The sequence below is a fragment of the Malaclemys terrapin genome, chromosome 1, assembly GCF_027887155.1.
Source record: "Malaclemys terrapin pileata isolate rMalTer1 chromosome 1, rMalTer1.hap1, whole genome shotgun sequence".
Lineage (NCBI taxonomy): Eukaryota > Metazoa > Chordata > Testudines > Emydidae > Malaclemys > Malaclemys terrapin.
In genome coordinates, this window is record NC_071505.1 from 337,517,232 (window position 1) to 337,544,246 (window position 27,015).

At 50.4% G+C, this 27,015-nt stretch overlaps 1 protein-coding gene across 3 annotated transcripts in view; it reads left to right on the forward strand.

Moving 5' to 3' along the window:
* The window catches only part of GDPD4 (glycerophosphodiester phosphodiesterase domain containing 4), an 84,711-nt gene that overhangs the window by 45,075 nt on the left and 12,621 nt on the right, over positions 1–27,015 (forward strand). For all 3 annotated transcript variants that reach the window (XM_054015807.1, XM_054015808.1, XM_054015809.1), the window contains 8 exons: positions 1,804–1,863; positions 4,120–4,218; positions 7,535–7,628; positions 19,528–19,673; positions 20,712–20,794; positions 22,705–22,855; positions 23,490–23,711; positions 25,483–25,640. In XM_054015807.1, coding sequence (XP_053871782.1) covers positions 1,804–1,863; positions 4,120–4,218; positions 7,535–7,628; positions 19,528–19,673; positions 20,712–20,794; positions 22,705–22,855; positions 23,490–23,711; positions 25,483–25,640 — 1,013 coding nt within the window. The remainder of the gene's footprint in view (positions 1–1,803; positions 1,864–4,119; positions 4,219–7,534; positions 7,629–19,527; positions 19,674–20,711; positions 20,795–22,704; positions 22,856–23,489; positions 23,712–25,482; positions 25,641–27,015) is intronic.

A 27,015-nucleotide genomic window follows, 5' to 3' on the forward strand; every position in this document is an offset into this window, starting at 1 on the left:
TTACTCTGACACCTTACCCTTGTAAATATCTTCATTGCCATAATTGAGTGCTTGGTGAAAGGCAGTACATGATATTTTGCAGTAAACCAAGCTTGTTTCCCTACCTGGGTCTGGTCTACTTCTGAACCAACCTAGGTCAATGTGCTGATCAATGAAGAGAGAGAGATCTAATAGATTTCATAGCTGGGAAGGCCAGAAGAGACCATAATGATCATCTACTTTGACCGCCTGCATAACACTGGCTATAGACTTTCCATGCAGTGATTCCTGTGTCTAACCCAGCCACTGGTGGTTGAACTATAGAATATTGTTAAGAAAGATATCCAGCCATGACATAAAGACTCCAAGGGATGGAGAATTTACCACTCCATTTGGCAATCTTTTTCAATGGTTAATTGCCCCCAACTGATGGGGGGGTGGAGGGGTAGTGTCTTATTTTGACTTTGAACTATGCCAACTTGAACTTCCATGGTCTCTGTCATGGAAAAAGCTGTGAGATTTCTGTGGGAAGTGGTTTTGGCCAAGGTTCCTAGTAACGCCGCCATGTTGTCCATTTGTTCCCTATCATGTGATGCGCATGATTCCAGTAGGGAAGCAGATCAGCAAAGTTTCTGCCTTGATGTTCTACCTTGATGGCTTGTCCCATCCAAGAACTGAACACACTGAAGCCCTCGTTTGAGTGGAACAATTCTGTGTGACTGGTAGCCAGCTCTAGGTGCACTGGTTTTGTTTGGAAGTGTTTTGTCATCTCCCTGAATGACTAATCTCGACCACAGCGCCCCGGCCTTCTCCTCACTTATTCTGAATCACTGCTGCAAACTTTCTTCTTTCCACCAGTCCCCTCTCGCTGAGCAAAGCATCGCACAACAAAGCACTTACTGTCTGTGCAAAGATCCTCTCCATCGGTCCACTTCAGTGTAATTTTTCCAGACATCCATCAATTAATTCAACAGCCATCCGTTTCCCAGACCAATTTTCTCCTCCCTCCTCCCCGCCCCGAAAGTTGGATAGAGATGGTCTAATTATAGTATAATTCCAGACTTGGGTAGAAGAATAAAGGTCTTAGTGGTGCTAAGGGCAATAGATCATATTTTCCTATATCCAGTACAAACCTGATCAACCAAAGGGGTTTGAAGATGTAACCACATGCTAACGCAGTGTGGCTATTTGTCCTCCTCTGGTGGCTACACCACATGGAGAGGTTTATGATTCTTCTGCTGCCTCTAAGCTGGTGGACTGGGGCCTGTAGTTCAAACAGTGCTCAGATTTATGGATCTGCTGTGTCCGTGTGGGTTACTGAGACAACGGGAATCTCCAGAAGCTTGTGGGTTTGGATGAGTGGGTATGTAGAGGACAGTGCACATTTGCTACCAGGGAGCATGACTGACTTTTGGTTAATAGGGAGTGGTGGTCAGACAGATTCGGGCTGATTAGGGTCATATTGAACTGTGTACATCCCAAGTCCAAACTGACATAATGAGAAGAATGGGAAGAAAATAGTGTTATAATCATAGAATCATAGAATATCAGGGTTGGAAGGGACCTCAGGAAGTTATCTAGTCCAACCCCCTGCTCAAAGCAGGACCAATCCCCAACTAAATCATCCCAGCCAGGCTTTGTTGGTATAGCACATAGATGGTTTCTCCTTGTGCAATATCAGATTTGGGAATTTTCATTCAAAGTGACTTTTCTATGCAATATAATTCTACATCTGCCTACGCAGATCTCTGATCCTGAGGCCTGAAGTCACTGGGCAGTGTTTAACCATGTTATAATGTGATGGTTTTCCATTTGATTTCCCAGGTTCTAGCAGTGTGTTTGCTATCAGAAGGTCAGCAGTTGTACCTGCACTGGAGTCACAAGGTGGGATATTTGAGTCATTCCAGCAACTTTTGTAGCCACACTTTACAACAATTAAGGTCAATTATGGGATGGTTCTCTACCCAAAGACCAAAACACATTTTCAGTCTAACTTGACTATTCTCTTCAAGGCTAAGGAATTTAAACAACAAAAACAAAAGGAAAGGCTTCAGGAGAGAGCACAATGTATGCATCTCCTTTGTAACTGGCTGCAGTGACTCTGTAAACAAAATGGCTGACATCTCTGCAGACAGAAAGTGAGAATTAGTGCTCTTAATTCCAATTGATTTAGGAGTACATGTGGTAGGGAGCAGCATGAGGAAGTGTGTACTGCTGCTGATCATTTTTGCATGTGCTCCTGGGTAGACAGAGAATGTAATTCTCCAAGTCAGCCAATCGAACCCTAAAATTCACTGGTAAAATCACCCAGAGACCGAAAAAATCAGGATGGATTACAGGTGATATTAGCACCCCCTCATAATTTCAGTTTATGACATTGTGATGCCCTGAGCCAGCTAATAGCAGGTATGTCAACACTGCAATGTAAGCCCAGGGTTAGTAGAACTGGGGTTAGCCAACCCTGGGTTTGTTAACCTAGGGCAGGGGTAGGCAACCTATGGCACACGTGCCAAAGATGGCATGCGGGCTGATTTTCAGTGGCACTCACACTGCCCAGGTCATGGCCACCGGTCCGGAGGGCTCTGCATTTTAATTTAATTTTAAATGAAGCTTCTTAAACATTTTAAAAACCTTATTTACTTTACATACAACAATAGTTTAGTTATATATTATAGACTTATAGAAAGAGACCTTCTAAAAACGTTAAAATGTATTACTGGCACGGGAAACCTTAAATTAGAGTGAATAAATAAAGACTCGGCACACCACTTCTGAAAGGTTGCTGACTCCTGACCTAGGGCTTGAGAATCTACACTCATTTGTAACTCCAGGTTAGGAATTGTTGAACCCTGAGTTCCAGCCTGAGGCTCCAGCATGTTCACATTATGCAGGCCCAAGTCCAACCACCCATATCCCAGACTTCCTAGCACCATCCCCCAATGTGGCCGCTGTAGCCCTTTGACTAGCCACCAAACTTGACTGTCTGGAGAACAAAGAAAGTTGCCCGTGGGATTATGGGATACTTTGGGCAGATTCCCAGAGCAGACTCACAGTGGGGCTGCATCTATGCTGCAAAGCAATAGGGCTTGAACCCTGGCTACCAGCTTGAGTCAGGCTCGGACCCTCCGCCCCGTGGAGTCCTGGGACCTTAGGTCCAAACCCTGGGTTACTGTGATTGGTGTGTATACGGAAAGGGGGTTAGGCTTGAGCCAGAGTTTGAAGCCTGCATTTACATTGCAGCGCTGACATGCAGTAGGTGATTGACCTGAGCCATCCTTGGCCAAAATCGATAGCATAAGAATGGCCATACTGGGTCAGACCAATGGTCCATCTAGCCCGGTATTCTGTCTTCCAACAATAGCCAATGCCAGGTGCTTCAGAGGGAATGAACAGAACAGGCCAATTATCAAGTGATCCATCTCCTATCATCCAGTCCCAGCATCTGGCAGTCAGAGGCTTAGAGACACCCAGAACATGGGGTAGCATCCCTGACCAAAGAGATAACCTAGCCATTATTAACAACAGATCTGTCACTCAGTGTTTCTCCTTAGAGGTCTCTTTGCCTCTAAGAGTATGTCTACACTGAATTATAAACTCACGTCTGTGGAACCCACATTTGTGGACTTGGTGTTTCCAAGCCTATGCGTTAGCGTCCACACTGCATTGTAAACCTGGGTTTGCGATTGCTGGACTTGGGGGTCTGACAGCCATGCTAACATCCGTACTCCACCATGCAGACCTTCTGAGCTGTGTCCACACTGCAAAATGACAGGGCTTGGATCTGAGTCACAGAGGGACTCGGGCTTGGACCCTTCCTCCCCCAGCTGTGTATTAGGACCTGGGTCCTGAGTGCTGGCTGACCTGAGTCAGAAAGATTTGTGTATGAATGGTTGGGGTCCATTTGGGCTCAAACCTGAGTCTGAGGCCAGATTTACAATGTAGTGTAGACCTAACCTAATTCAACTAGGTCAGTTCAGATGATCAGGCTCATAAAGATAGAAAATACTCTATGCCTATGGAATCCAAGTCATCTTTATAACCCACATACAAGAGTAGCTAACCGTAGTGTACACAGAAATATGAATTGCAATTGTCATACGCTAATTCTGAAGCCAGGCAATATCCTATTTGTCTCTGCAGATTGGAACTTTTTTGGTATTGGGCTTCTCCATAGCTGCCATTAGTGTATTTTCTAAACTGTGGGGAGTTCGATGGAAAACTGTCCGCCTGTCATTTCAGGTAAGAGCATGGAAGCTCTACATAAAAAAAAAAAAAAAAGACAACTTGTTAACAAAAGCTTTAACTGGAAATAGATGGAAAATATGGAAACAGCTGATTTTTTTTCACATACAATTTTTCTGGCAGGGATGCGGTGTCATCAAAATCAAAATTTTCCATAAAATGTCCATTTTGACTACATATTTTTTTTCTGATTCGGGGGAATGGGGATGAAAAATTTTGTTTAGTTTCAGAATGTCAATCAGAAACTCCATTTTTCATTTTGAAATGCTGAATTGTTTCGATCAAAAGTATTTAAAAAAATTGTTTCCGTGTTTACAATTCAAACCTTTTAGAATTTTTTGTTGTGTGATATTTTTTATTTCCACTTTCTGTTCTGATTTGGATTGGAAACTAATTCTGAAATGTCAAAATTTCCTGTGATAGGAAAATAGCATTTACGAGCCAGTTCTAGAAAATATCTTCCATCGAATGTCCTTGGGTTCAGAAATAGGATTGGACTAAACTTGTTCAGAAAAAACGAGCCAGCATCCGCTGTTACCTATTTCTGGAATCAAACTTGAACTAAAATGTTATTTAAAAGTTTTTGTCAATGTTTATGCAATGATTCCTTCCACAAGCTGTCAGGAGAGTTTGAAACTAGTGCTGGAGACACCTCTACCGCTTCATCTAAAGGAGGAACTCCATTAGCTTTCATCCATAGTAGGCTGCTAGTTTGTATATGGATTAGCCAGTAGAGGGATGCAGATGGCCAGTTCTAGGGGCAGGCAAGCAGGGCCAGCACCATGGGTGCCAACTTCCAGGGAACGCTACCACACCGCTGTGCTGCTGGGCATTTTTGGCCAGCCTTTCTCTTCCCCTCTCCTCAACTGATTGGCTGACTGAGTTTTTCTTCCTTTTTTGGTTTTGGTTTTGGTTTTGCTTGGCTGCTGGACATGAGGAAGGTGTTAAAAACATTTTCTACCATGGCTGGTGTGACGGGTTGGATCACAGAAACCCCCTTGGGAGCTGCCACCCGATGTGCAAAGACTACCCCTGCTTCTGTTTTCCCTGCCAGCTCAGGACTCCAGCACCGTGTCTTGCTGAGCCAGACACTCCCGTCTGGCTCCAGACACAGACCCAGGGTCTGAATCGCTTGTCCCAAAGCTGCAAGTTTACCTGAAAACAGCTCACAGTAGTGTGCTTGTCTTTAGCACTCAGATGCCCAACTCCCAATGGGGTCTAAACCCAAATAAATCCGTTTTACCCTGTATAAAGCTTATGCAGGGCAAACTCATAAATTGTTCGCCCTCTATAACACTGATAGAGAGATATGCACAGTTGTTTGCTCCCCCAGGTATTAATACATACTCTGAGCATAAATTACTAACTAAAAAGTGATTTTATTAAATACAGACAGTAGGATTTAAGTGGTTCCAAGTAGTAACAGACAGAACAAAGTAAGTCACCAAGCAAAATAAAATAAAATGCGCAAATCTATGCCTAATCAAACTGAATACAGATAATTTCACCCTCAGAGATGCTTCAGTAAGTTTTTTCTCAGACTGGACACCTTCCAGGCCTGGGCACAATTCTTTCCCCTGGTACAGCTCTTGTTGCAGCTCAGGTGACAGCTAGGGGATTCTTCATGATGGCTCCTCTCCCCCTTGTTCTCTTCCACCCCTTTATATATCTTTTGCATAAGGCGGGAACCCTTTGTCCCTCTGGGTTTCCACCCCTCCTCACTGGAAAAGCACCAGGTTAAAGATGGATTCCAGTTCAGGTGACATGATCACATGTCACTGCAAGACTTCATTACTCTCTTGCCAGCACACACATATACAGGAAGACTCACAGGTAAATACAGCCATCTGCAGACAATGGGAGTCATCAAGATTCCAAACCATCCTTAATGGCCCACACTTGACATAATTACAATAGGCCCTCAGAGTTATGTTTTATATTTCTAGTTTTAGATACAAGAGTGGTACATTTCTACAAATAGGATGATCACACTCAGTAGATTATGAGCTTTGTAATGATACCTTACAAGAGACCTTTTGCATGAAGCATATCCCAGTTACATTATATTCACTTATATTTTTATAAAACCATATAGACTGCACAACGTCACAGCTGGCAAAATGGTTACGACTGCTTTGGTGCTTTTGTGGATGCAACATACAATCATGTTACATTTGGATAATGTTTTTTCCCTACCATATACCTTGGTAATTTCAGATTTCACTATGGGTCAGATTGTCTGCTACTCTAGTTTTTTGCTGGACTGACTCTCTTGACTTTAATGGAGTCATACCAGCATATAACTCAGTGGAAAATCTTGCCCAATATTTCCCATTGTGCCAAAAACCAGGATATTTCTTTCAGCTTTCCATCCCACTTTTGCACATTTATGATAAATTCAGAGAAGCATCTGAGCTTTTGAGTGCTTGTTTAACCTTTACAATCAAAGAAATCAATTACAATTGCTAGAGCTGTCCTTCAAAAACAGTAATCGGATAAATCAGTTATTTGGTGTTAGTAAAGCATGAAGAATATTCCCAAGGTTACAAATTTGAAGCTGAAACAAACAAATAAATAGAAATACAATTAGCTCTAAATACAATGGACCTAAACACTCTAGTCTGAGATCAAGTGCTTTGTTTAAATAAATAAGAGTAAATACTTCTTATGAAGTACATTATTAATTTGTGGAACTGGCTGTTGCAGAATATTAGTGAGGCTAATAAAGTAGTCTAGCGAGATTGGAAAAAGCATTAGACACATATTTGGAGTAATCAGCTGCTGCAGTTATACTAGCTAGTATGATAGTACAGTTGGATATTAAACGTTACCATTCAAGTGAGTCATCGTGCAATTAGTGGTGTGATCTTCATAACTGGTGATGTTCATAATGTAGTGTTGAAACTGACTCTAGCTGGAATGGCCTGACTGTCTGGTGGAAGACACTCAGGTACTACGGTGATGAGGGGCCATATAAGAACCAAGACTGAGAGAAGAAGTTGAGTTCAGGATGGTGCACTCAGCCCCTGGGGGAAAGGATGGTGCACTCAGCCTTGCATTGCTATCCTGCATCCTCTTTGGCTGACACAGGAGCAGGCTTGATGGACTCTTGAGGATCACGTCAGTGTACTTCAGCTGACCTACCACGAAGTTCTCAAAGGGCCCAAGCCAAGTGTAAGATTGGGGGAAAACTGCCTGTACCTCTAGCAGTATCCCTTGTGTGTGGTGCACTAGCTCAACTATGTCAGTATTAGGAGCGCTGTTTGTTTCCATAAATTGGCTTTTCACAGCAATCCTCTTGTCTCCCTTCCAGGTCACAGCTCCCTATCTCCACATAGGTGCAATAGCAGTCATGGTCCTTCTGTCTTGGCCAGTGGCTTTGCATGCCTTCCGAATGAATAAAAAAGGTACAGTTGTTCTGCTTTATGCTCTACAGGTGCAGCCTCCACCTGGAACCTCTGTGCTCTGCTTTGTGCAAATGGGAGAGATGGGGATATAGGCCAAGACTTTCAAAAATAGGTAACAATTTTGTGTGCCTCAATTTTTGTGTGCCTTGAGACACCCTAAAACAGACTGATTTTCAGAGTGCCCATAGCTCTTACATCAGTCTGTCAATATACTCTGTATCAAGGGGTGGACCCTTCCAGCAAGCACACTTAATGCACCAATGCTTGTTTGCCCAGTCATGCTGCCTCCCTTCCTTGCTTGAGGTTATGACAAAGAACTTTTGTCTGAGGGAGAAAATGAATGACAAGGAGCCCCAGCTCATAGACTTTAAGGTCAGAAGGGACCATTATGATCATCTGGTCTGACCCCCTGCATGCTGCAGGCCGCAAGACCCTTCCCTGGACTCTGCCGTTGAAGTCCCCAATCCTGTGTTTTAGTGACTTCAATCGGCTGAGACCCTCCTGCTAGTGATCCCTGCCCCATGCTGCGGAGGAAGGCGAAAAACCTCCAGAGGCTCAGCCAATCTACCCTGGAGGAAAATTCCTTCCCGACCCCAAATATGGCGATCAGTAATACCCCGAGCATATAGGCAAGAGTCTCTAGCCTGACCCTTGTTGGCCATTATGCTATTCATGTACCATTGCTTGGTTTTCCTTGGCTACTATGTTTTACCATTAAACCATTCCCTCCATAAACTTATCTAACTTAATCTTAAAACCAGACAGGTCCCTCGCCCCCACCGTTTCCCTCGGAAGGCCGTTCCAATATTTCACCCCTCTGACGGTCAGAAACCTTCGTCTAATTTCAAGCCTGAACTTCCCCCCGGCCAGTTTATATCCATTCGTTCTCGTGTCCACATTAGTACTAAGCTGGAATAATTCCTCTCCCTCCCTTGTATTAACCCCTCTGATATATTTGAAGATAGCAATCATATCCCCCCTCAGCCTTCGCTTTGTCAGACTAAACAACCCAAGCTCCTCTAGTCTCTTTTCATACGACAGGTTTTCCATTCCTCTGATCATCTTAGTCGCCCTTCTCTGCACCCGTTCCAGTTTGAGTTCATCTTTTTTAAACATGGGAGACCAGAACTGCACACAGTACTCCAAATGAGGTCTCACCTGTCCTTTCTGCCGACACCTGCGTCCTTGCTACATGGGGCTTCTAAACAGCCTAAGACACTGAGCCATGTGCACCAGTCAGAGCCCCACTGATTTTACTGCGGCCCTGCACTTCGGGGGGAGGGGAGGGATAGCTGTATCGGGGCTTAATGGGAGGGATTGTTATAGGAGCCCCTTGTTGCAACTTCAGCAGCTCATCACTATATACAAATATGCAATAGCAGTGGGGAACAGGACATGGGTCATATCCTCTGCCCCATTTGTGCTTGCTGAGATGTGTCTTCTGGAGGCTGCCCTAGGCAGGGGTCAGGGTAGAGTTCATGGCAGCACTAGTGCCAGGTATGGCAGCTCAGGCAGCCCACCTCTCCCCTTCTCCAGGGATATCCTAGGGAGAGCTTATTGAATTAAGTCTAAGTATCTTTGGTGTCCATTGTATGTAACGAATGGATTATGGATTATTGTGGGCCAGGATTGTACGTAACCTCTTGAGGGGGAAGGTGTGTCAGATGTGAGACCTGGGGGTTCAAACAACTGTACTGGATATGCCAGACAAGACTGGACCCTTGGAACAAAATGGGTTAAGTGTTTTTTCCTGGGGAATATCTAGGAGGAGGTGAATGCAAATTCCCCACCTCTTGGTAGGAACCGCTCCCCCTGCCTTTTGAAACTGTGCTCTGAGGAGTGAGCCACTGTCTGCTGATCACCTGTTACTTGAGGCCAACATCAAAGGCCCATGCTTTATAAAGGAAAGACTGAACTATTCACGGGGGTGCTACTTCTGAGCTAAGGCTGTTATCAACTTGAAACCTTACAAAAATACTTTGTGGGGTTTGAAGGACTGACTCCTGCCAAAGCCCATGGCTGGGGTTGGGGTGATCTCTGCTAAGTTTATTAGCATGCATGTTGGTTCTTGTATTGTTTTTAATGTTTTCTCTGCAATGCTTTCACCTTAAGAACAAATGTGCTTGCTTATAAAGAGCTGTGTGGTAACTTGCTGGCAATTACAGCTGTTCATAGTCTCTGGAGAGAAAGCAAAATGCAGACGTTGGCCTGTTTAGGCAGTCTGGCTTGCTGAGAATATCCCACTGTAGGCAGGGAACTGTGCAGCCTGGAAAACCCTGGTCAGGAGAGAGGTCTCCACCCAAGAGAAGTGATGGCTGAGGAGGCAGGAGACTAGGAGTGGGTGCCGTTGGTGGACTATGGAGGGGGAATACACGCGGGGTTGCCCTGAACAGCGACATTCATGGCAGCCCTAGTGCCAGGAGTGGCAGCTCAGGTAGTCCATTTCTCCCCCACATCCATCCTTCTTCAGGGACACACAAACACCAACACCTTAAAACACGCTTCTTCCTCAAAGCCGGTTAGCAAGTTAGAAGTTCCATAGATCTGAGCGAGTGGTGTCCAGCATGTCCGATCTGTCTTGTCTCCAGAGGATCGATTCCTTGGCGGCTGGGCTGTGTCTCTAGCTTGGACGGACGGCACTGAATACACTGAATACATGACAGGCTCTCAGCAAATAACAGCCTCGCTGTTTCTTGGGGCCTGAGGAGAGCCTTGCTCCTTACATAAGAAACACTGTGACTGACATCATAAGAAAACAAACTGCTCTGTTAGAAATAAGGTCATCCAGTCTGTCCCCTGTGTCTAATACTTATGATGCTGTAATATTTGCAACCCCCCCCCATGCCCGCCTTAACCCACAACAAAGGAATAATTGCATCTTTGAATTTTAAACCCCTCAGCAACAATGCTTTCTCTCTCTGCCATGGCTTTCCGCACTGTGACAAGCATTAAGGTCATAATTGCCCCTTTGTTTTGCAAATCGTTCATGCCTGAGTGGGTTTAGCACAAGCCCTGAAGTTCTCAGGCATGTACAGAAATGGGGCTAGAACTATAAGCCTGGCAGGAAAGGCTGCCAATCCGCTTCTGTGTTTGGCTCTTGCTTGCAATCCTGTCTCAAGCGGGTTCTTCTGAAAGCCTGTCCAATCACTCCATGTCATAGAAGGGTGTAGTAGTTCCGGGGTGGGGCTCGTCCCTTCCTGGGGCGCCTGGAAGCCAGGCCGCCCCGCTACAAAGCGAATAACAGTTCTGAGCTCAGGCCCTTTGGGCAGGGGCTGAGCACACAATTAACAGTTCTGAGCTCAGGCCCTTTGGGCAGGGGCTGAGCACACAATTAACAGTCCTGAGCTCAGGCCCTTTGTGCAGGGGCTGAGCACACAATTAACAGTCCTGAGCTCAGGCCCTTTGTGCAGGGGCTGAGCACACAATTAACAGTCCTGAGCTCAGGCCCTTTGTGCAGGGGCTGAGCACACAATTAACAGTCCTGAGCTCAGGCCCTTTGTGCAGGGGCTGAGCACACAATTAACAGTCCTGAGCTCAGGCCCTTGTGCAGGGGCTGAGCAGACAACAGTTCTGAGCTCAGGCCCTTATGCAGGGGCTGAGCAGACAATTAACAGTTCTGAGCTCAGGCCCTTTGTGCAGGGGCTGAGCAGACAATTAACAGTTCTGAGCTCAGGCCCTTTGTGCAGGGGCTGAGCAGACAATTAACAGTCCTGAGCTCAGGCCCTTGTGCAGGGGCTGAGCAGACAACAGTTCTGAGCTCAGGCCCTTATGCAGGGGCTGAGCAGACAATTAACAGTTCCGGCCCTGGGTCAGGGCGGGGCAGCAAACCAATAGTCAGTCAGAGGCCCAGGCCTTGTAGCAGGGGCTGGGTCAGTTTGGGTTAGCCCAGGCCCTAGGTCAGGGCAGGGCAGCCAACGGATAGTCTGTCACGGGCCCAGGCCCCTTGGACAAGGAGGAGGAGAGACTGCCACCCGGCGCGGGGTGGCAGGGGGGAACACAGGCCCGCCCACTCCACTGTGTTCCAGCCCGGGGCCCTATCCGCAGCAGTCCGTCTGCCGCGCAGTCAGTGGGGATCCTGACCGCAACACACTGACATGGGTTCGGGGTCTGCTATCCCCGGGCCACTTCCCATCTCCTCCTCCATGGGTACCTGCTCCTCCTGAGTTCCGTCTGCTGGGTCACAGATCATGGGCTCCGTCGGGCCCTCGGCGGGGGGAAGCTCAGACTGCTCCTCAGGGTACCGGGCTCTCGGCAGGCTCGGCCAGTCCTCCTCAGGGTACCGGGCTCTCGGCAGGCTCGGCCAGTCCTCCTCAGGGTACCGGGCTCTCGGCAGGCTCGGCCAGTCCTCCTCAGGGTACCGGGCTCTCGGCAGGCTCGGCCAGTCCTCCTCAGGGTACCGGGCTCTCGGCCGGCTCGGCCAGTCCTCCTCAGGATACCGGGCTCTCGGCCGGCTCGGCCAGTCCTCCTCAGGATACCGGGCTCTCGGCAGGCTCAGGTCCGCGGGAGCTCGGGCACCAGCGTCTGTCCTCTCCCGCTGCCGGCCAGCTACTGAGCGCTGGGGCCTGGCCTTTATACTTCCTGTCCCGCCCCTTGACTTCCGGGGGGCGGGGACAGGCCGCGGTGGCTCCGCCCACTCTGGCGGCTTTTCTGGCTCATCCCTTCCTGGGGCGCCTGGAAGCCAGGCCGCCCCGCTACACGGCCCCCCCCTCAAGGCTGGCTCCCGGGTACCGGGGCCAGACCCTTCCATACCTCCTAGGCGGGAAAGGAAGTCGGCGTTTGCGTGGTCCCTCCCAGCCCGATGGCGAACGGTGAAGGCATAAGGTTGCAGCGCTAAGTACCACCGCTGCAGCCGCATATTATGGTCCTTCATGCGGGCCAACCACTGGAGAGCAGAGTGGTCGGTGACCAAGATGAAAGGGGCTCCCAGGAGATAGTACCGCAGGGCGTCACAAGCCCACTTCGCGGCTAGGGCTTCCTTTTCCACCACGGCATAGTTCTTTTCTCGGGGGAAGAGCTTCCGACTGATGTAAAGGACCGGGTGCTCTTCGCCGCCAACCTCTTGGGAGAGGACCGCCCCGAGACCCACTTCCGAAGCGTCGGTTTGCAGGATGAAGGCCTGCTTGAAATCGGGGCTATATAAGACTGGCTCTTGACACAGGCTTGTCTTGAGGGCTTGAAAGGCTTCGTCACACTCACGGGTCCAGACCACTTGCCGGGGGCTTTCCTTCGTTAAGAGTCCCGTCAAGGGGGCTGCGATCGCCGCAAAGTGGGGAATGAAGCGTCGATAATACCCCGCTAGCCCCAGAAACTGGCGTACTTGCCGTTTCGTGGTGGGCGGGGGGCAGGTCGCAATGGCCTGCACCTTGTCCACCAGTGGTTTCACCTGGCCGTGCCCGATAGCGTACCCCAGATACTTAGTTTCTTGTCGGCCGATGCAACACTTCTTCGGGTTGGCCGTTAACCCGGCGGCCCGCAGGGACCTCAGGACGGCGGCGACCTGTTCCAGATGGTTTTCCCACTGCGGGCTGTAAATGACTACGTCGTCCAAATAGGCCGCCGCGTAGTCTTGGTGGGGGAGGAGGAGGCGGTCCATCAGGCGCTGAAACGTGGCCGGGGCTCCGTGGAGGCCGAAGGGCATTCGAGTAAACTGGTATAGGCCCGTAGGGGTGGCGAATGCAGTTTTCTCCCTTGAAGTAGGATCCAGGGGGATTTGCCAATACCCCTTGCTGAGGTCCAGGGTCGTGATGTAACGAGCTCCTCCTAACCGAGCCAACAGCTCGTCTATCTGGGGCATGGGGTAGGCATCGAACTTGGAGATGGCGTTCACACGTCTAAAGTCGATGCAGAACCGTTGGGAGCCGTCGGGCTTCGGTACCAATACGATGGGGCTTCGCCACTCGCTGTGCGAGGGTTCAATCACGCCCAGGTCCAGCATCGCCCGTACTTCCTCATTCACGGCGCCTCTCCGGTGATAAGGCAAGGGTCTGGTCGCGCCGCGAATCACCACCCCAGGCTCCGTTTGGATCCTATGGTACACCAGGGAGGTGGCTCCTGGTTGGGCAGTGAAGGTGTGACGGAATGCTCGTAGGAGGCACCGGGTTTGCTTGAGTTGTTCCTCCGTCAGGGTCTCCCCAAGTTGGGGTTCCTCAGGGTCCCGGGTATGGGCTACCTGGGGCCCTAGCTCGGGCTCTGGTGGGTAGGGGTTAATCAAAAGCGCTTCTCGTTCCCGCCAGGGCTTGAGCAGGTTGATGTGGTACTGCTGTATCCGCTTCTTTCGGTCGGGCTGGTCGATCTCATATGTAACCGGGCCCACTTTCCGGACCACCTCATATGGTCCTTGCCAGCGAGCCAGAACCTTCGACTCACTGGAGGGGAGAAGGAGTAATACCCGGTCTCCGGGTAAGAAGTCCCGTGCTTGGGCGTCCCGGTTGTAGGCCTGGGCTTGCGTCTCCTGGGCGGCTTTCAAATTCTCTTGGGCCCGGTCTCCCGCTTGCTTAAGACGCTCCTGGAGCTGGATCACGTACTTTAAGAGTCCCTGGGCCGGTGACGGGGTTTGCTCCCAAGTTTCCCTCACTAGGTCCAATAGGCCTCGCGGTCGACGGCCGTAGAGCAGCTCGAACGGCGAGAATTTCGTCGACGACTGGGGGACCTCTCGGACCGCTAGGAGCAAGGGTGGGAGTAGCTGGTCCCATCGGCGAAGGTCTTCCGGGGGGAACTTACGGAGCATGTCTTTTAAGGTCCGGTTAAACCTCTCGACCAGCCCATCCGTCTGGGGATGATAGACTGACGTTCGCAGTTGCTTGACCCCCAGAAGCTCACACACCTGGCGGAGCAACCGCGACGTAAAGTTTGTCCCTTGATCCGTGAGGATCTCGCGGGGTAGGCCGACACGGGCAAAAATCTTCACTAGCTCATCAGCGATGGTGCGGGCTGTAATGTTCCGGAGGGGAATTGCCTCGGGGAACCGGGTAGCATAGTCCAACATCACCAAGATGTATTGAAACCCTGCACTGCTTTTGGGAAGGGGCCCCACTAGGTCCATGGCCACGCGCTCGAAGGGTGTCTCAATCAGGGGCATCGGGATCAACGGGGCCTTGGGAGTCCGGGCCGGGGCAGCCAACTGGCAGCGCGGGCAGGAATTACAGTAGTTCTTCACCTCCTGGTACACCCCTGGCCAGAAGAAGCGTCCCAAAATCCGGGCCAGGGTTTTCTCGTGACCGAGGTGCCCAGCCGCGGGGACGTCATGGGCCAACTTCATGACGGACTGTCGATGAGGCCGGGGAACGAGGAGTTGGGTTCGGGTCTCCCCCGTGTGGGGGTCCCGCTCGACCCGATACAGGCGGTCTTGCCGCAACTCAAAGTGTGGCCACTGGGCCGCTCGACCGGGGTCGAGGATAGTCCCATTCGCCATGGCCAATTGTTCGTATACTCGCTGAAGAGTGGGGTCGGCCCGTTGGTCCCGGCAGAAGTCCATGGTGGCCGAGGAATCCGTCGCCGCCCCTCGGGAAGCATCCTCTGGTTCTCCGGCCGAGCTGGTTGGCTCGGGGGTTTCCCTTTCCTCTCCTTCACTCTCGGGGGTCTCCCCTTCTAGGGCGGGCATGGCCCGCGGGTCGTCTCCTGCGTGCCGGCGGAGGAGTGCTGGAAACTCCGGCCAGTCTCGGCCCAGGATCACGGGGTATGCCAGTCGTGGGGCCAGTCCCACCACCATTGATCGGGTGACCCCCTCGATCGTCAGCTGGGCCCGGGTACTCAGGTAGGGCCGTACGTCTCCATGGATGCACTGCAGGCGAATTTCACCCAATCGGGCGTCAGCCGGGGGACCGAAGCGTTGGCGGACTAGCGTCTGTCCGCAGCCCGAGTCGAGGAGGGCCACCGTCGGGTATCCTTCAAGGACCACCGGCACGGTGATCTTAGCCGCCTGGGAAGGACGGGCCCGAGCCTCCCCTGCACAGACCTGGCCAAAGGTACACTCCAGCCCTGGGCAATCCCGCTGGAGATGGCCGTACTCCCCGCAGGAGAAACAGGGCCCCGGGGTGGCCCGCCCCGTCCGGGGCCGGACGCCAGGGGGGGGTCCCGGCGGACTTCGGTGGTCTTTTTGCCCTATGGGGGTCGGGGTCCGAGCGGGTCGCCCGGGTGCCACCGGGGCCCGAGTCCCACCCTCGGCTCCCCGGGACGAAATCCGTGAATCTGCTCGAGCGGGTGTTCCTTTCTTCTCGGGGGTAGGGCGCTCCGCCCCGGGTGGGGGCCCTCTGAGTCCTGGGCCTATCGGCGTGTCAGCCGCGAGGAAGTCCTCCATTAGGGACACGGCGGCGGTCAGGGTCGCTGGTCGGTGCCGGAGGACCCAGGCCCGCCCCCGTGGTGGAAGAACATGGGTGAACTGCTCCAGCAGCACCTGTTCCATTACCTCCTCCGATGTTCGGTGCTCGGGTTGTAACCACCGCTTGCAGGTTTCCCGGAGTTCCTGAGCCACCTGCCGAGGTCGGGCCCCCGTGGGGTAGGTCAGACTCCTAAACCGCTGCCGGAAAGTCTCGGGGCTCACATCCAGGGCATCAAGAATGGCAGCCTTTACTTGGCTGTAGTCTTGGGCGGCTTCCACCGACAGGCCTCGGTAGACCATCTGCGCCGTCCCAGTCAGGTATGGGGCTAATATGGAAGCCCATAGCTCCGGGGCCCAACCGGCGACAACGGCCACCCGCTCGAAGGTGACGAGAAAGGCTTCGGGGTCATCGCCGGGCACCATTTTCGTCAGCCGGATCGGGGCGCTGGGCCGCGTAGTCCCGGCTGCGCCTCCAGGCTGGGCCAGCGTCGCTGCGAGTTGCTGGAGACATTCCCGCTGGAACTCCTGCTGCTGGGTGACCAGGTCTTGCACGAGCTGGTTCCGTTGAGTTCCAAGCTGCTCCATGAGCTGCTGCTGCTGTTGCAGCTGTGCGGCCTGCTGCTCCCTTTGCTGTTGCAGCTGGGCCGCCTGCTGCCGCTCCTGGGTTTCTGTCACCAGGGCCAAGAGCTGGGACAGATCCATGTCTCGGGAGGGGGATCTTTCTCCCCCGGCCCCTCTCTCCCCGGAGTCGAGGGTTCGCGCCCACATCCTGGGCGGAACTCCTGCCTGGCTCGCCACGTGTAGTAGTTCCGGGGTGGGGCTCGTCCCTTCCTGGGGCGCCTGGAAGCCAGGCCGCCCCGCTACAAAGCGAATAACAGTTCTGAGCTCAGGCCCTTTGGGCAGGGGCTGAGCACACAATTAACAGTTCTGAGCTCAGGCCCTTTGTGCAGGGGCTGAGCACACAATTAACAGTCCTGAGCTCAGGCCCTTTGTGCAGGGGCTGAGCACACAATTAACAGTCCTGAGCTCAGGCCCTTTGTGCAGGGGCTGAGCACACAATTAACAGTCCTGAGCTCAGGCCCTTTGTGCAGGGGCTGAGCACACAATTAACAGTCCTGAGCTCAGGCCCTTTGTGCAGGGGCTGAGCACACAATTAACAGTCCTGAGCTCAGGCCCTTGTGCAGGGGCTGAGCAGACAACAGTTCTGAGCTCAGGCACTTATGCAGGGGCTGAGCAGACAATTAACAGTTCTGAGCTCAGGCCCTTTGTGCAGGGGCTGAGCAGACAACAGTTCTGAGCTCAGGCCCTTATGCAGGGGCTGAGCAGACAATTAACAGTTCCGGCCCTGGGTCAGGGCGGGGCAGCAAACCAATAGTCAGTCAGAGGCCCAGGCCTTGTAGCAGGGGCTGGGTCAGTTTGGGTTAGCCCAGGCCCTAGGTCAGGGCAGGGCAGCCAACGGATAGTCTGTCACGGGCCCAGGCCCCTTGGACAAGGAGGAGGAGAGACTGCCACCCGGCGCGGGGTGGCAGGGGGGAACACAGGCCCGCCCACTCCACTGTGTTCCAGCCCGGGGCCCTATCCGCAGCAGTCCATCTGCCGCGCAGTCAGTGGGGATCCTGACCGCAACACACTGACATGGGTTCGGGGTCTGCTATCCCCGGGCCACTTCCCATCTCCTCCTCCATGGGTACCTGCTCCTCCTGAGTTCCGTCTGCTGGGTCACAGATCATGGGCTCCTCCGGGCCCTCGGCGGGGGGAAGCTCAGACTGCTCCTCAGGATACCGGGCTCTCGGCAGGCTCGGCCAGTCCTCCTCAGGGTACCGGGCTCTCGGCAGGCTCGGCCAGTCCTCCTCAGGGTACCGGGCTCTCGGCAGGCTCGGCCAGTCCTCCTCAGGATACCGGGCTCTCGGCAGGCTCAGGTCCGCGGGAGCTCGGGCACCAGCGTCTGTCCTCTCCCGCTGCCGGCCAGCTACTGAGCGCTGGGGCCTGGCCTTTATACTTCCTGTCCCGCCCCTTGACTTCCGGGGGGCGGGGACAGGCCACGGTGGCTCCGCCCACTCTGGCGGCTTTTCTGGCTCATCCCTTCCTGGGGCGCCTGGAAGCCAGGCCGCCCCGCTACAAAGGGGCTTTCAGAAGAACCCGCCTGAGATGGAGCAAGTGACTGTAGTCCCTTGTGTAGCCCTTAGTATGGCAGGGAAGCTTGATGCGCTAGTGAGGAGACTTCCCCCCCACTCTATTGGAATGTTCCAAGGACTGATGTGCAGCTCAGAGAAGTGTTGTCTAGGAGTGTAAAGGCAGGCCCAGGTGTCAATAACTCCTGAGTATGAATCCTGGCCCTGGCACACTCTCTTTCTCCCTGACTCATCTTCCTCTCCTGCAAAACGGTTACACTTATTTGCCTCCTTGCCAGGGATGTTGTGAGTATTACTCAGCGACAGTATCCAAAGCAAATGCAGATGTTGAACATTCACACTGGAGCCCCTGATCTTTGCAGCTCTCACCTGTGCAATTCAGTTTGACACCCACATACCTCAGAGTAGATGTTAATTTGTATCTAAAGTGCTGTACTCCTGGTCCACCTCTCCCGACTCTACTTCTCTGCAATAAGGACCTCAGCTGATGGGAGACCATGTGGAACACAGACATGGTTGGCTTGAATGTAGCTTCCACTGCACTGTAGGGATTTCAGTCAGTATGGTGCCTTTGTGGGAATCCCCACAGGGCACATCCAAAGCGGTCTCACTGTGACAGCATGCCTGGGGTGGGGAATGGGATGCTCTCCAAAGTAGTGTACCTAACGGGAAGCTTAGTCCATAGGCAATAACTTCTCAGAGGCGCTATTTTCTTATCTTTAGTGAAAATCCCCAAATAGTTGCACACTGAGGTGCTCAGGTGCCATGGTGATGGGCCACATCTAGATGTGTGGATAGGCAGACTTCTGAACTACACAGCCTGAGGAAAACCATGGAGCTGAGATCCATAGCAGGCCAATCTACCTAGATAAAAATGAATCCTGCTGTGGAAAACCATTGTTAAGGAGCTGAATTCAAAGGGATGCGTTCGCCCCCCTAGGATGCACAAAGAGAGTTGTGCAGAGAAAGCTCCTCACTGCATCATCCTGCTTTTGAGTGTAAATGAAACTTTTAAATGCCTCTTAGCATATCATCCACCTAACAACGAATAATATTTCGCCTTTACTGCAAACAGCATTGACCATCTCAGACTCTTTCCTGTGAAGCCAAGTAAATCTCATTACATCCATATTTACAGATAGTGAAACTGAGGCACAGACTGTGACTTCCTGAAGGTGCCACAGCAAGTTAGGAGACAAACCAAAAATATGACCCAGCAGGGCTGGATCCCAGTTATCTGCTCTGACCACTAGACAGACTGGCACAGGGCATAGTTTGGAGAGAGGCATGGGGTACAGAAAAGGGGATTGACTGATGGGAAGGATTTAGTGTTTCAGGACACCAGACTTGGCCCAAGAGGCAAACAGCTCTGATATAAGTTAAGCCCTGGGGCAAACTCCTAAGTTATCAAATGAATTAACTCTAGCCTTCCTCTTCTGCATTCTTTCAGTGATTCAGGCAATAATTATTGGTCCATACCTGGCTATCCTTGTCCTTCTTTTCTTGATACCTCTGGGGATGTACTCTCCCTGCATCAGAGAGGTGGGAACTCTGGGGCCCAAACCAGCCCTCATTGGACACAGAGGAGCACCAATGGTAGGTCTGGGGGAAGATGTTTGGTATCATTCTTTCATGATCTGTATTTCAGATTCCCCACCCTCACCCCAAGAGCTATGCAGTCAGCCTCTGACGGCATCAAGGGACTCTATTTTGGTTTGGATTTACATGCAGAAAAAGTTCTCATGATTTCATTACCAAGCACCATCAGTGCACCAGAGTTTTCCAATGATTTAGGGTAAAAAAAACCACAGGCATTGTGGGTAGTGTGGAAGTGAGCGAAGGAGACAAGGGGAACAGTTCAGAGTAACTCTTGGGCAAAGTACTATCCCTGGATAGTTCACAGCACAAGAACGAGGCAGAAGCTGGAAGACCGTTTAAGGTGATGATGAGAAGCTTAAACATTGTGTGGAAGAAGATAAGAAGCCAGTGAAGTAGGTGGAGGAAGGCAGAGATGTGGTGCAAAGATGATTTTGGTGGCCATGTGTTGGGTGGCTGAGTGGTAGGCCCGGGAGGTGCAGGTTATTGTAGTCAAGGCTTGAGATAACTAGAGGGCAGACTGTCATCCTGGTGGTTGGAGCTGAGAGGAAGGAAGGCATTTAAAAGAAGCACCATGATTTGGTGAGAACCTGGATTTGTGATGAAATAGCCTAAGCTGACCTCTAGGCTGCAAGCCTGTATAATGGGAAGAGTGGGGATACTGTCAACAGCAACAGAGAAAGAGGAAGGGTCAGAGGTGAAGTCAAACTCTGCCTTGGATGTACTGATTTAAGGAGGGATGTAAATTGAACAAAGCCTCCTACTCTGTTATCTATTGACTGAAGAGCTTGATGGTTTGGGCCTTGCCCTGCCCTGCCCTCCAGGAGATTTGTAAATGATGCTGGATGCGCCTAGAGTCCTGATGGGACTTAAAGGCATGAAGCAAGTAAAACAGATTTTCAGCTGTTGGACAAAGTGACCTTTACTGGCTATCACAGTGGGGCGAAGCAGCAGGGATGGTTATCAAGAAACTGAAAGTATACTTGGGAGTCATCTGGCGCTTGTCGAAACTGGCATTCCTTTATGTCATCTTCCTAGCTGGCTCCAGAAAACACGGAGATGTCATTTCAGAAGACAATTGAACACGGTGGGGATGGTCTTGAGACAGACGTCACAATTAGGTAAGGGGGAAGCACCGTGTCTCAGTGTGCAACTTCCTCTGGCTAAGATTTCACTTTGATATGACACAGATATGGGCAATCAACGCTTGACGGGCTACGTCCAATCCTTTATCAACTAGCGTTTGACACAATTGCATGTCGGGCCTGTCGCCACTGTCACACTGGGACTTTGGTATTGATTTATTATTATTTGTATTATGTAGTGCCTAAGAGCCCTCGTCATGGACCAGAAGCCCATTGTGATAGGCACTGTGCAAAAATACAGAACAAAGAGATGGTCCCTGCCCTAAAGAGCTTACAATCTAAGCATAAGACAGCAGATACAGACAATAATTACTTTATCGTGCATCTGAGTATGTTTGACACATTACAGAAAACACATAGAAGACAGATCTCTATCCTACTGATCTTACAAACCTCAGTGGGATTTGGATGAGGCTCAGAGAGCACAGCCAGGTTGCTTGCAATTATAAAGGCATGCGAGAGCATTGTGTTACTGCCAGGGTCTTGATATGGCATTCCGAGCTGGAATCATTGCCCTTATACTGTTGGGTAGGGTGATCGGCTTTTCGGTGTTTATGTAGCATTGTGGAAGGTATGAATATAGGCCCCAAAATCAGCAAAGCACTGAAACACGAGCCCAAGTGCTTAGCTGAGTCAGGGCTTTGCAAAGGGTAAAATTCAGCTCTCACTTACACCACTGTAAATCCAGCATTGCGCCACTGAAATTGACTGAACTACCCCAGTGGGAGCTAGAACAGAACCTGGCACATGGTCATTGCTGTATTTCTTCTTGAGATGTCAGATCTAAGTATTGTTATTTCCGTTTTACAGATGGGGAAACTGAGGCACAGGGAGATGTGACCTCTCCAAGGTTACCTCGCAGGCCAGTGGCAGAGCTGGGAATAGAACCTAGGTTTCCTGACTCCCAGGGTATGTCTACACTGCAATCAGAGGTATGGCTGAAACATCTAGAACTACCTGAGCTTGCTTTAATCTAGCTAGTTTGAATAACAATAGTATTGAAGCCACGGCAGTAGGGGCAGCTGCATGGGTTAGCCACACAAGTATTTACCCAGGGTCCCACATGGGCTTGTGTAGCCCATGCTGCTGTGGCTTCACTGCTGTTGTTTGACCTAGCCAGATCAAAGCTAGCTTGGGTATGTCTACACATGCTACATTCTCACCCCTGATTGCAGTGTAGACATAGTGTAGTCTAGTGTCCTGTCCCACGCGACTGCCTATGGGATAATGCATTCTACTCTAGGTGTCGTTTTCCAGAGGGTGTCCTTTTATTAATGTCCTTCATGTATAATTAGGGCCCTACCAAATTCACGGTCCATTTTGGTCAATTGCACAGTCAAAGCCTTTTAAAAATCATAAATTTCATGATTTCAGCTATTTAAATCTGAAATTTCACTGTGTTGTAATTGTAGGGGTCCTGATCCAAAAAGGAGTTGTGTGGGGGAGTCACAAGGTTATTTTAGGGGGCAGTTGTGGTATTGCTATCCTTACTTCTGCAGTGCTGCTGGCAGTGGTGCTGCCTTCAGAGCTGGGCGCCCAGCCAACATCTGCCACTCTCTAGCTGCCCAGCTCTGAAGGCAGTGTAGAAGTTAGGGTGGCAATACTGTAACGCCTCTAAAATAATCTTGCGATCCCCCTGCAACTCCCTTTTGGATCAGGACCCCCAATTTGAGAAATGCTGGTCTCCCCTGTGAAATCTGTATAGTATAGGGTAAAAGCACACAAAAGATCAGATTTCATGGGGCAAGACCAGATTTCACGGTCTGTGACGCGTTTTTCATGGCTGTGAATTTGGTAGGGCCCTACGTATAATTTTGGCCTTGCTGTACCCTGCTTGTGTTTTGAATGTTGTCCGTGTTGTGAAGAGCCCTCTCCTTTTATCGTAGCTATGATGGGATTCCCTTCCTGATGCATGACAGCAACTTACGGAGGACAACAAACATCCGGGAGGTCTTTCCCAGTAACTCCACTCAGAACGCTGCATTGTTTTCCTGGGATGCCCTAGAACAGCTGAACGCAGGAAAGTGGTTCCTCAAGGTAAGATTGTTCAGAGGTCTTTCTTAAAGTGCCTACTTGAAGGGATATGTATGTGCTATAGCCCTGATCCAAAACCCACAGAAGTCAATGGGAGTCTTGGGATCAGTCCCAATAATTATGCAGAAGGCAGTAACAGAGAAGTGTATTTTTGTTTACTAGTTTATGTAACTGTGGTTCTTTATCAGGCTTAGCAATTGCATAGCAGAGATGGAGGAAAGAAGATCTAAGCTATTCATTCAAGGCACAGACACAACCCCTAGGGGGGCAGGGGAGGGGAGAAAGTCCACCCACTTTTTATGTCCTGATGATTTACTCCTTAGTGCAACTGCAGAATGAATCCCTTCTCAAACCCAGTCCAGCTTTTTTTAATGTGGCTGCAAGACTGATATACAGAGTCAAAGAACCAGGGTTAAAATGTAATTATGGGTTAAGGGAGGGAACATGGAGACTCATATGTTTATACCAGCGACCTATAGGAGATGAAAACTAGAGGAGGAAAAAAGAAAAATGAACTCTTTTATCCCACTGAGTGCCGACGTTAGCCTAGTTCCCCCTTAGAGAAACCGGAACTGTTTGTATGCAGCTAACTCAGCCTGACTTTTATTTATTTCCTTGTGTATTTATTTATTTTTAGGACACACCATTTTCATGCATGGGCTCACTGTCAAGTGCAGATCAAAAACTGGCAATGAATCAGTCAATTTACAAGCTAAGTAATTTCTTGAGACTTGCAGACAGTGCGAATAAACTTGTGATATTTGATCTCTACCGCCCTCCAGAGAAACATCCTTACAGGAACACCTGGATCAATACAACACTGGAAGTGATCCGTGACTCAGGGATTAACCCTCATCTGGTATGGGGCTGTTACTCCTCCCTCGCCTCTTTGTTGTGGTTTTTAGAATCGAGGTTTTGGGCCAGATCCTCATAAATCAGCATCGTTCCACTGACTTCACCAACAAAAGTCTTAGCTCATTAAATTTTATTCTCCCGCTGGTGACTAGTTGACTCGGGGGCCAGTCCAGCACAATTACAAAAATGCATTTCCCCAAGGCCATATTGTAACACCCTTCCCTATGCTGGATAGTTACATCTCAAATCATCCCACTGATTTTAATGAGATTGCTCGTGGGGGAAGGTGTGAGTAGGGTCCTGCAGTCGAGTCCCATGCTAGCTATACAATTTAAGATAAGTGTTGAGTTGGAATGAATGGTTGCCAATTGCTTTGAGATCCCTCAGTAAAAGGCTCTGTACCAAAGGCCAGATCCTCAGCTGGTGTAAACTGGTGTAGCTCCATTTACACCAGTTGAGGATCTGGCCCCATGATTGCAGAGTAGCGTTGCCATTGTAGCAGTGGGTCTCCTTAAATGTTGCTCCTCATCTTTTCTTGATTATTTCTATTACCATTGCACCTAGGAACCCCCAGGCAGTCTCAGGCTTCCATGACGCATGTTCATGTAAAACAATCAGAAAGGGCGACCCTGGGATTTAGATTGCGCCTCTCTGCCCCTCCCAAAACGATCTCAGTAGTTGGGCCAGTTCCCAGCTGGTGCAGCTCACAATGGGTGTAGCTCTATGAGCTTCAATGGAGTGACGCCGATCTGTAATTCATCCTGGGTGCAGCTCCACTGGGGGAAGCTTTAGTGTGGATGGGGCCTTTGTGCTAAGCACTTTAATGACATGGTTACGAGTTGTGTTGCCATCACCTGTTGAGACTTATGGCTACAAAGTTTGTGTACACACGGCCCTGTGCCACCCCTCCCTGTCATTTTGGGATATGAATGACATGATGAATTAGCTAGCTGTTTACTGCTGCCTTCTACTGTATGGGGTTAGAACTCCCTGTGTGTCATAGGCCCTATAGTGCTAATGGAGATTCTCTGTGACCTCGTGTGATAAGGGACTGAGGATCCAGGTTCTATCCCTGCTTTTGCCATGTGCAGTTAGGTACGGCTGTGGTGTGCAGCAATAACAAGTGCAAACTTCCAAGGAGCCAAAGACATATTTCAATAGGTGTCCATCTCATCAGGCTGCATGGGGGCTAAACTCAATAGTTACCCATCTGAGCAGGCTGTGTGGGGGCTGAAGTGCACAGAGAGCTTTGGATGGAGGGTGCTACCAAGTATTCTGACAAATGTAGCTTCTGTTAATGATCAGTGTCTGAGGCTCCTGGGAGAGGTTAAAATCCCTGTAATGTTCATGGCTAGATGTGCACTGCTTTACTGCAGCAGGGGGATTCGGGTTCCTGCCTGACACCTGTGGTGATCATCCTCTGAGGTACTGCATTTAATTTCCCTTATTTTAGCAGGTATAAATACAAAGATTGGTCTGTAAAATTATCCCGTGCTTTTAAAGATCCAGATACAGTAACTGACTGACTGCCCTCCTGTAGCAAGGAGTTCCACAGGCCCATTGACAGAACAGTCTAAGTCATATTGCTGTAGTATTTGAGTGTGTGTTTTTATTTTAAATTTACCCACTGCAGAATCAGAGCTGACCTGCGTTTGAATGTACCTGGCATGTCATTGCATGATCCCCTCTTTCCTTGAATTATGGGACTATGTAGAAGACAAGGGGCTGTTCAGGAATATCCCTGTTAATTCACTAGCTGCTGTTGTTACTCACAGGTCCTGTGGCTGGACAACACTATGAGGTCCTTTGTTCAGTCTGTAGCTCCCGGGTTTCAGCACACCATGGCCAGTAAGGCCCCAGTTGATCAGCTATTGAGAGACAATGTTGTGAAGCTCAATCTAGTCTATTCTGCAATGTCCAGTGAAGATATCCGGTAGGTTGCTGTATACGCCTCATATAGGAGGCAAGACCCTTCAGTGGAATTGCAAAAAAACTGCACATGTAATTGCCAGTTTAGTACATGTGGTTATGTCTCCTCCTATAGTGATTGGCGAGGCTACTTCCAGGAGCACTGGAAGTTTCCGAGAAGTGGGGGGCCACCAGCACCTGGACTGTGGTCCCGCCCCCTGATTCACCCCTCCCCCTTTGAGGCCCTGCCTGCGCTCCACCCCTTCCCCCCCTCCCCTCCCCGTGGCCAAACCTGCACTCCTCCCCAAGGCCTTGGCCCACCCGGCCTCTTCCCCCGAGGCCCTGCCCCACTCTGCTGCTTCCCTCCAAGGCCCCGCCCTCGCTCCGCCTCTTCTCCTACAGCCCCACCCCTGCCACTTTTAAAAATGGAGGGCTATGCCCTCCCACTTTTTTCTTGCCTTAAGGGCGAGTGACATGGGGAGGAGGTGGAGCGGCACAAGCGGCGGGCAGGGCCTTGGGGGAAGAACCAGAGTGGGGGCGGAAAGAGGCGGAGCAAGGGCGGGGCCTTGGGGCAGGGCATGGGTAGGGCCACGGGAGGAGGGATGGAGCACAGGCAGGGTCTCACGGGGGAGGGACGGGGCGGAGCGGGGGGGGCAGGGCCATGGGTCCGGGTGCCAGTGGCCTCCTCACTTCTAGGGAGCTTTCAGCTCTCCTGCTCCCAGGGCGCAAAGGTGGCAGGCCGGTGCACCTCCAAAAAGAGGTGACCCACATCTGACATTTGCCAGCCTCTTTTATTTTGGGGAGGCTTAGCCTCCTCAAATCTCTTAAACGTGCCGACCAGGAGCATTTGTACGTACCTGGTCATGATGTGGTGCATGTAAGTCCAACTGCCTCTGAAGCTGATGTCATAGTAGGTGACTTTTTGCTGAGATCCCGGTGAATCAGTGGTAGTAATGGAAGGAGAACCCAGGAGTCCTGACTCCCTGATTTTTCCATTGATTGCAACAGGTGGTGGATCATCCCCAAAATCAGAGTGCTGAATATGATGTAAATTGACACATAGCATTAGCAATTCAACTGCCTGCTGTCCTTTGATTTTATTTATGTGCACAGCAAAGCTCCATCCTGATTATACTAAAGTGCCTTGTTGAATCACAGCTTTGGCGCCGAATAGTTTTACCTTCATTTTCAGATCCCAAATCTATTGGACTTTTCCTCTGTACGTCAGAAACTGTGCTGCAGTTGTTCTAACAGTACTAAGATTCACCATGCAAATAACATGTAAAGGGGTGCCTTATTATAGAAAAGGAGAAACTGATATATATAGCCCTACTTCATTCACGATATTGCGGAAATTGTGGAACCTGCAATATTTGGCTTCCACCGCAATTTTGATTTTA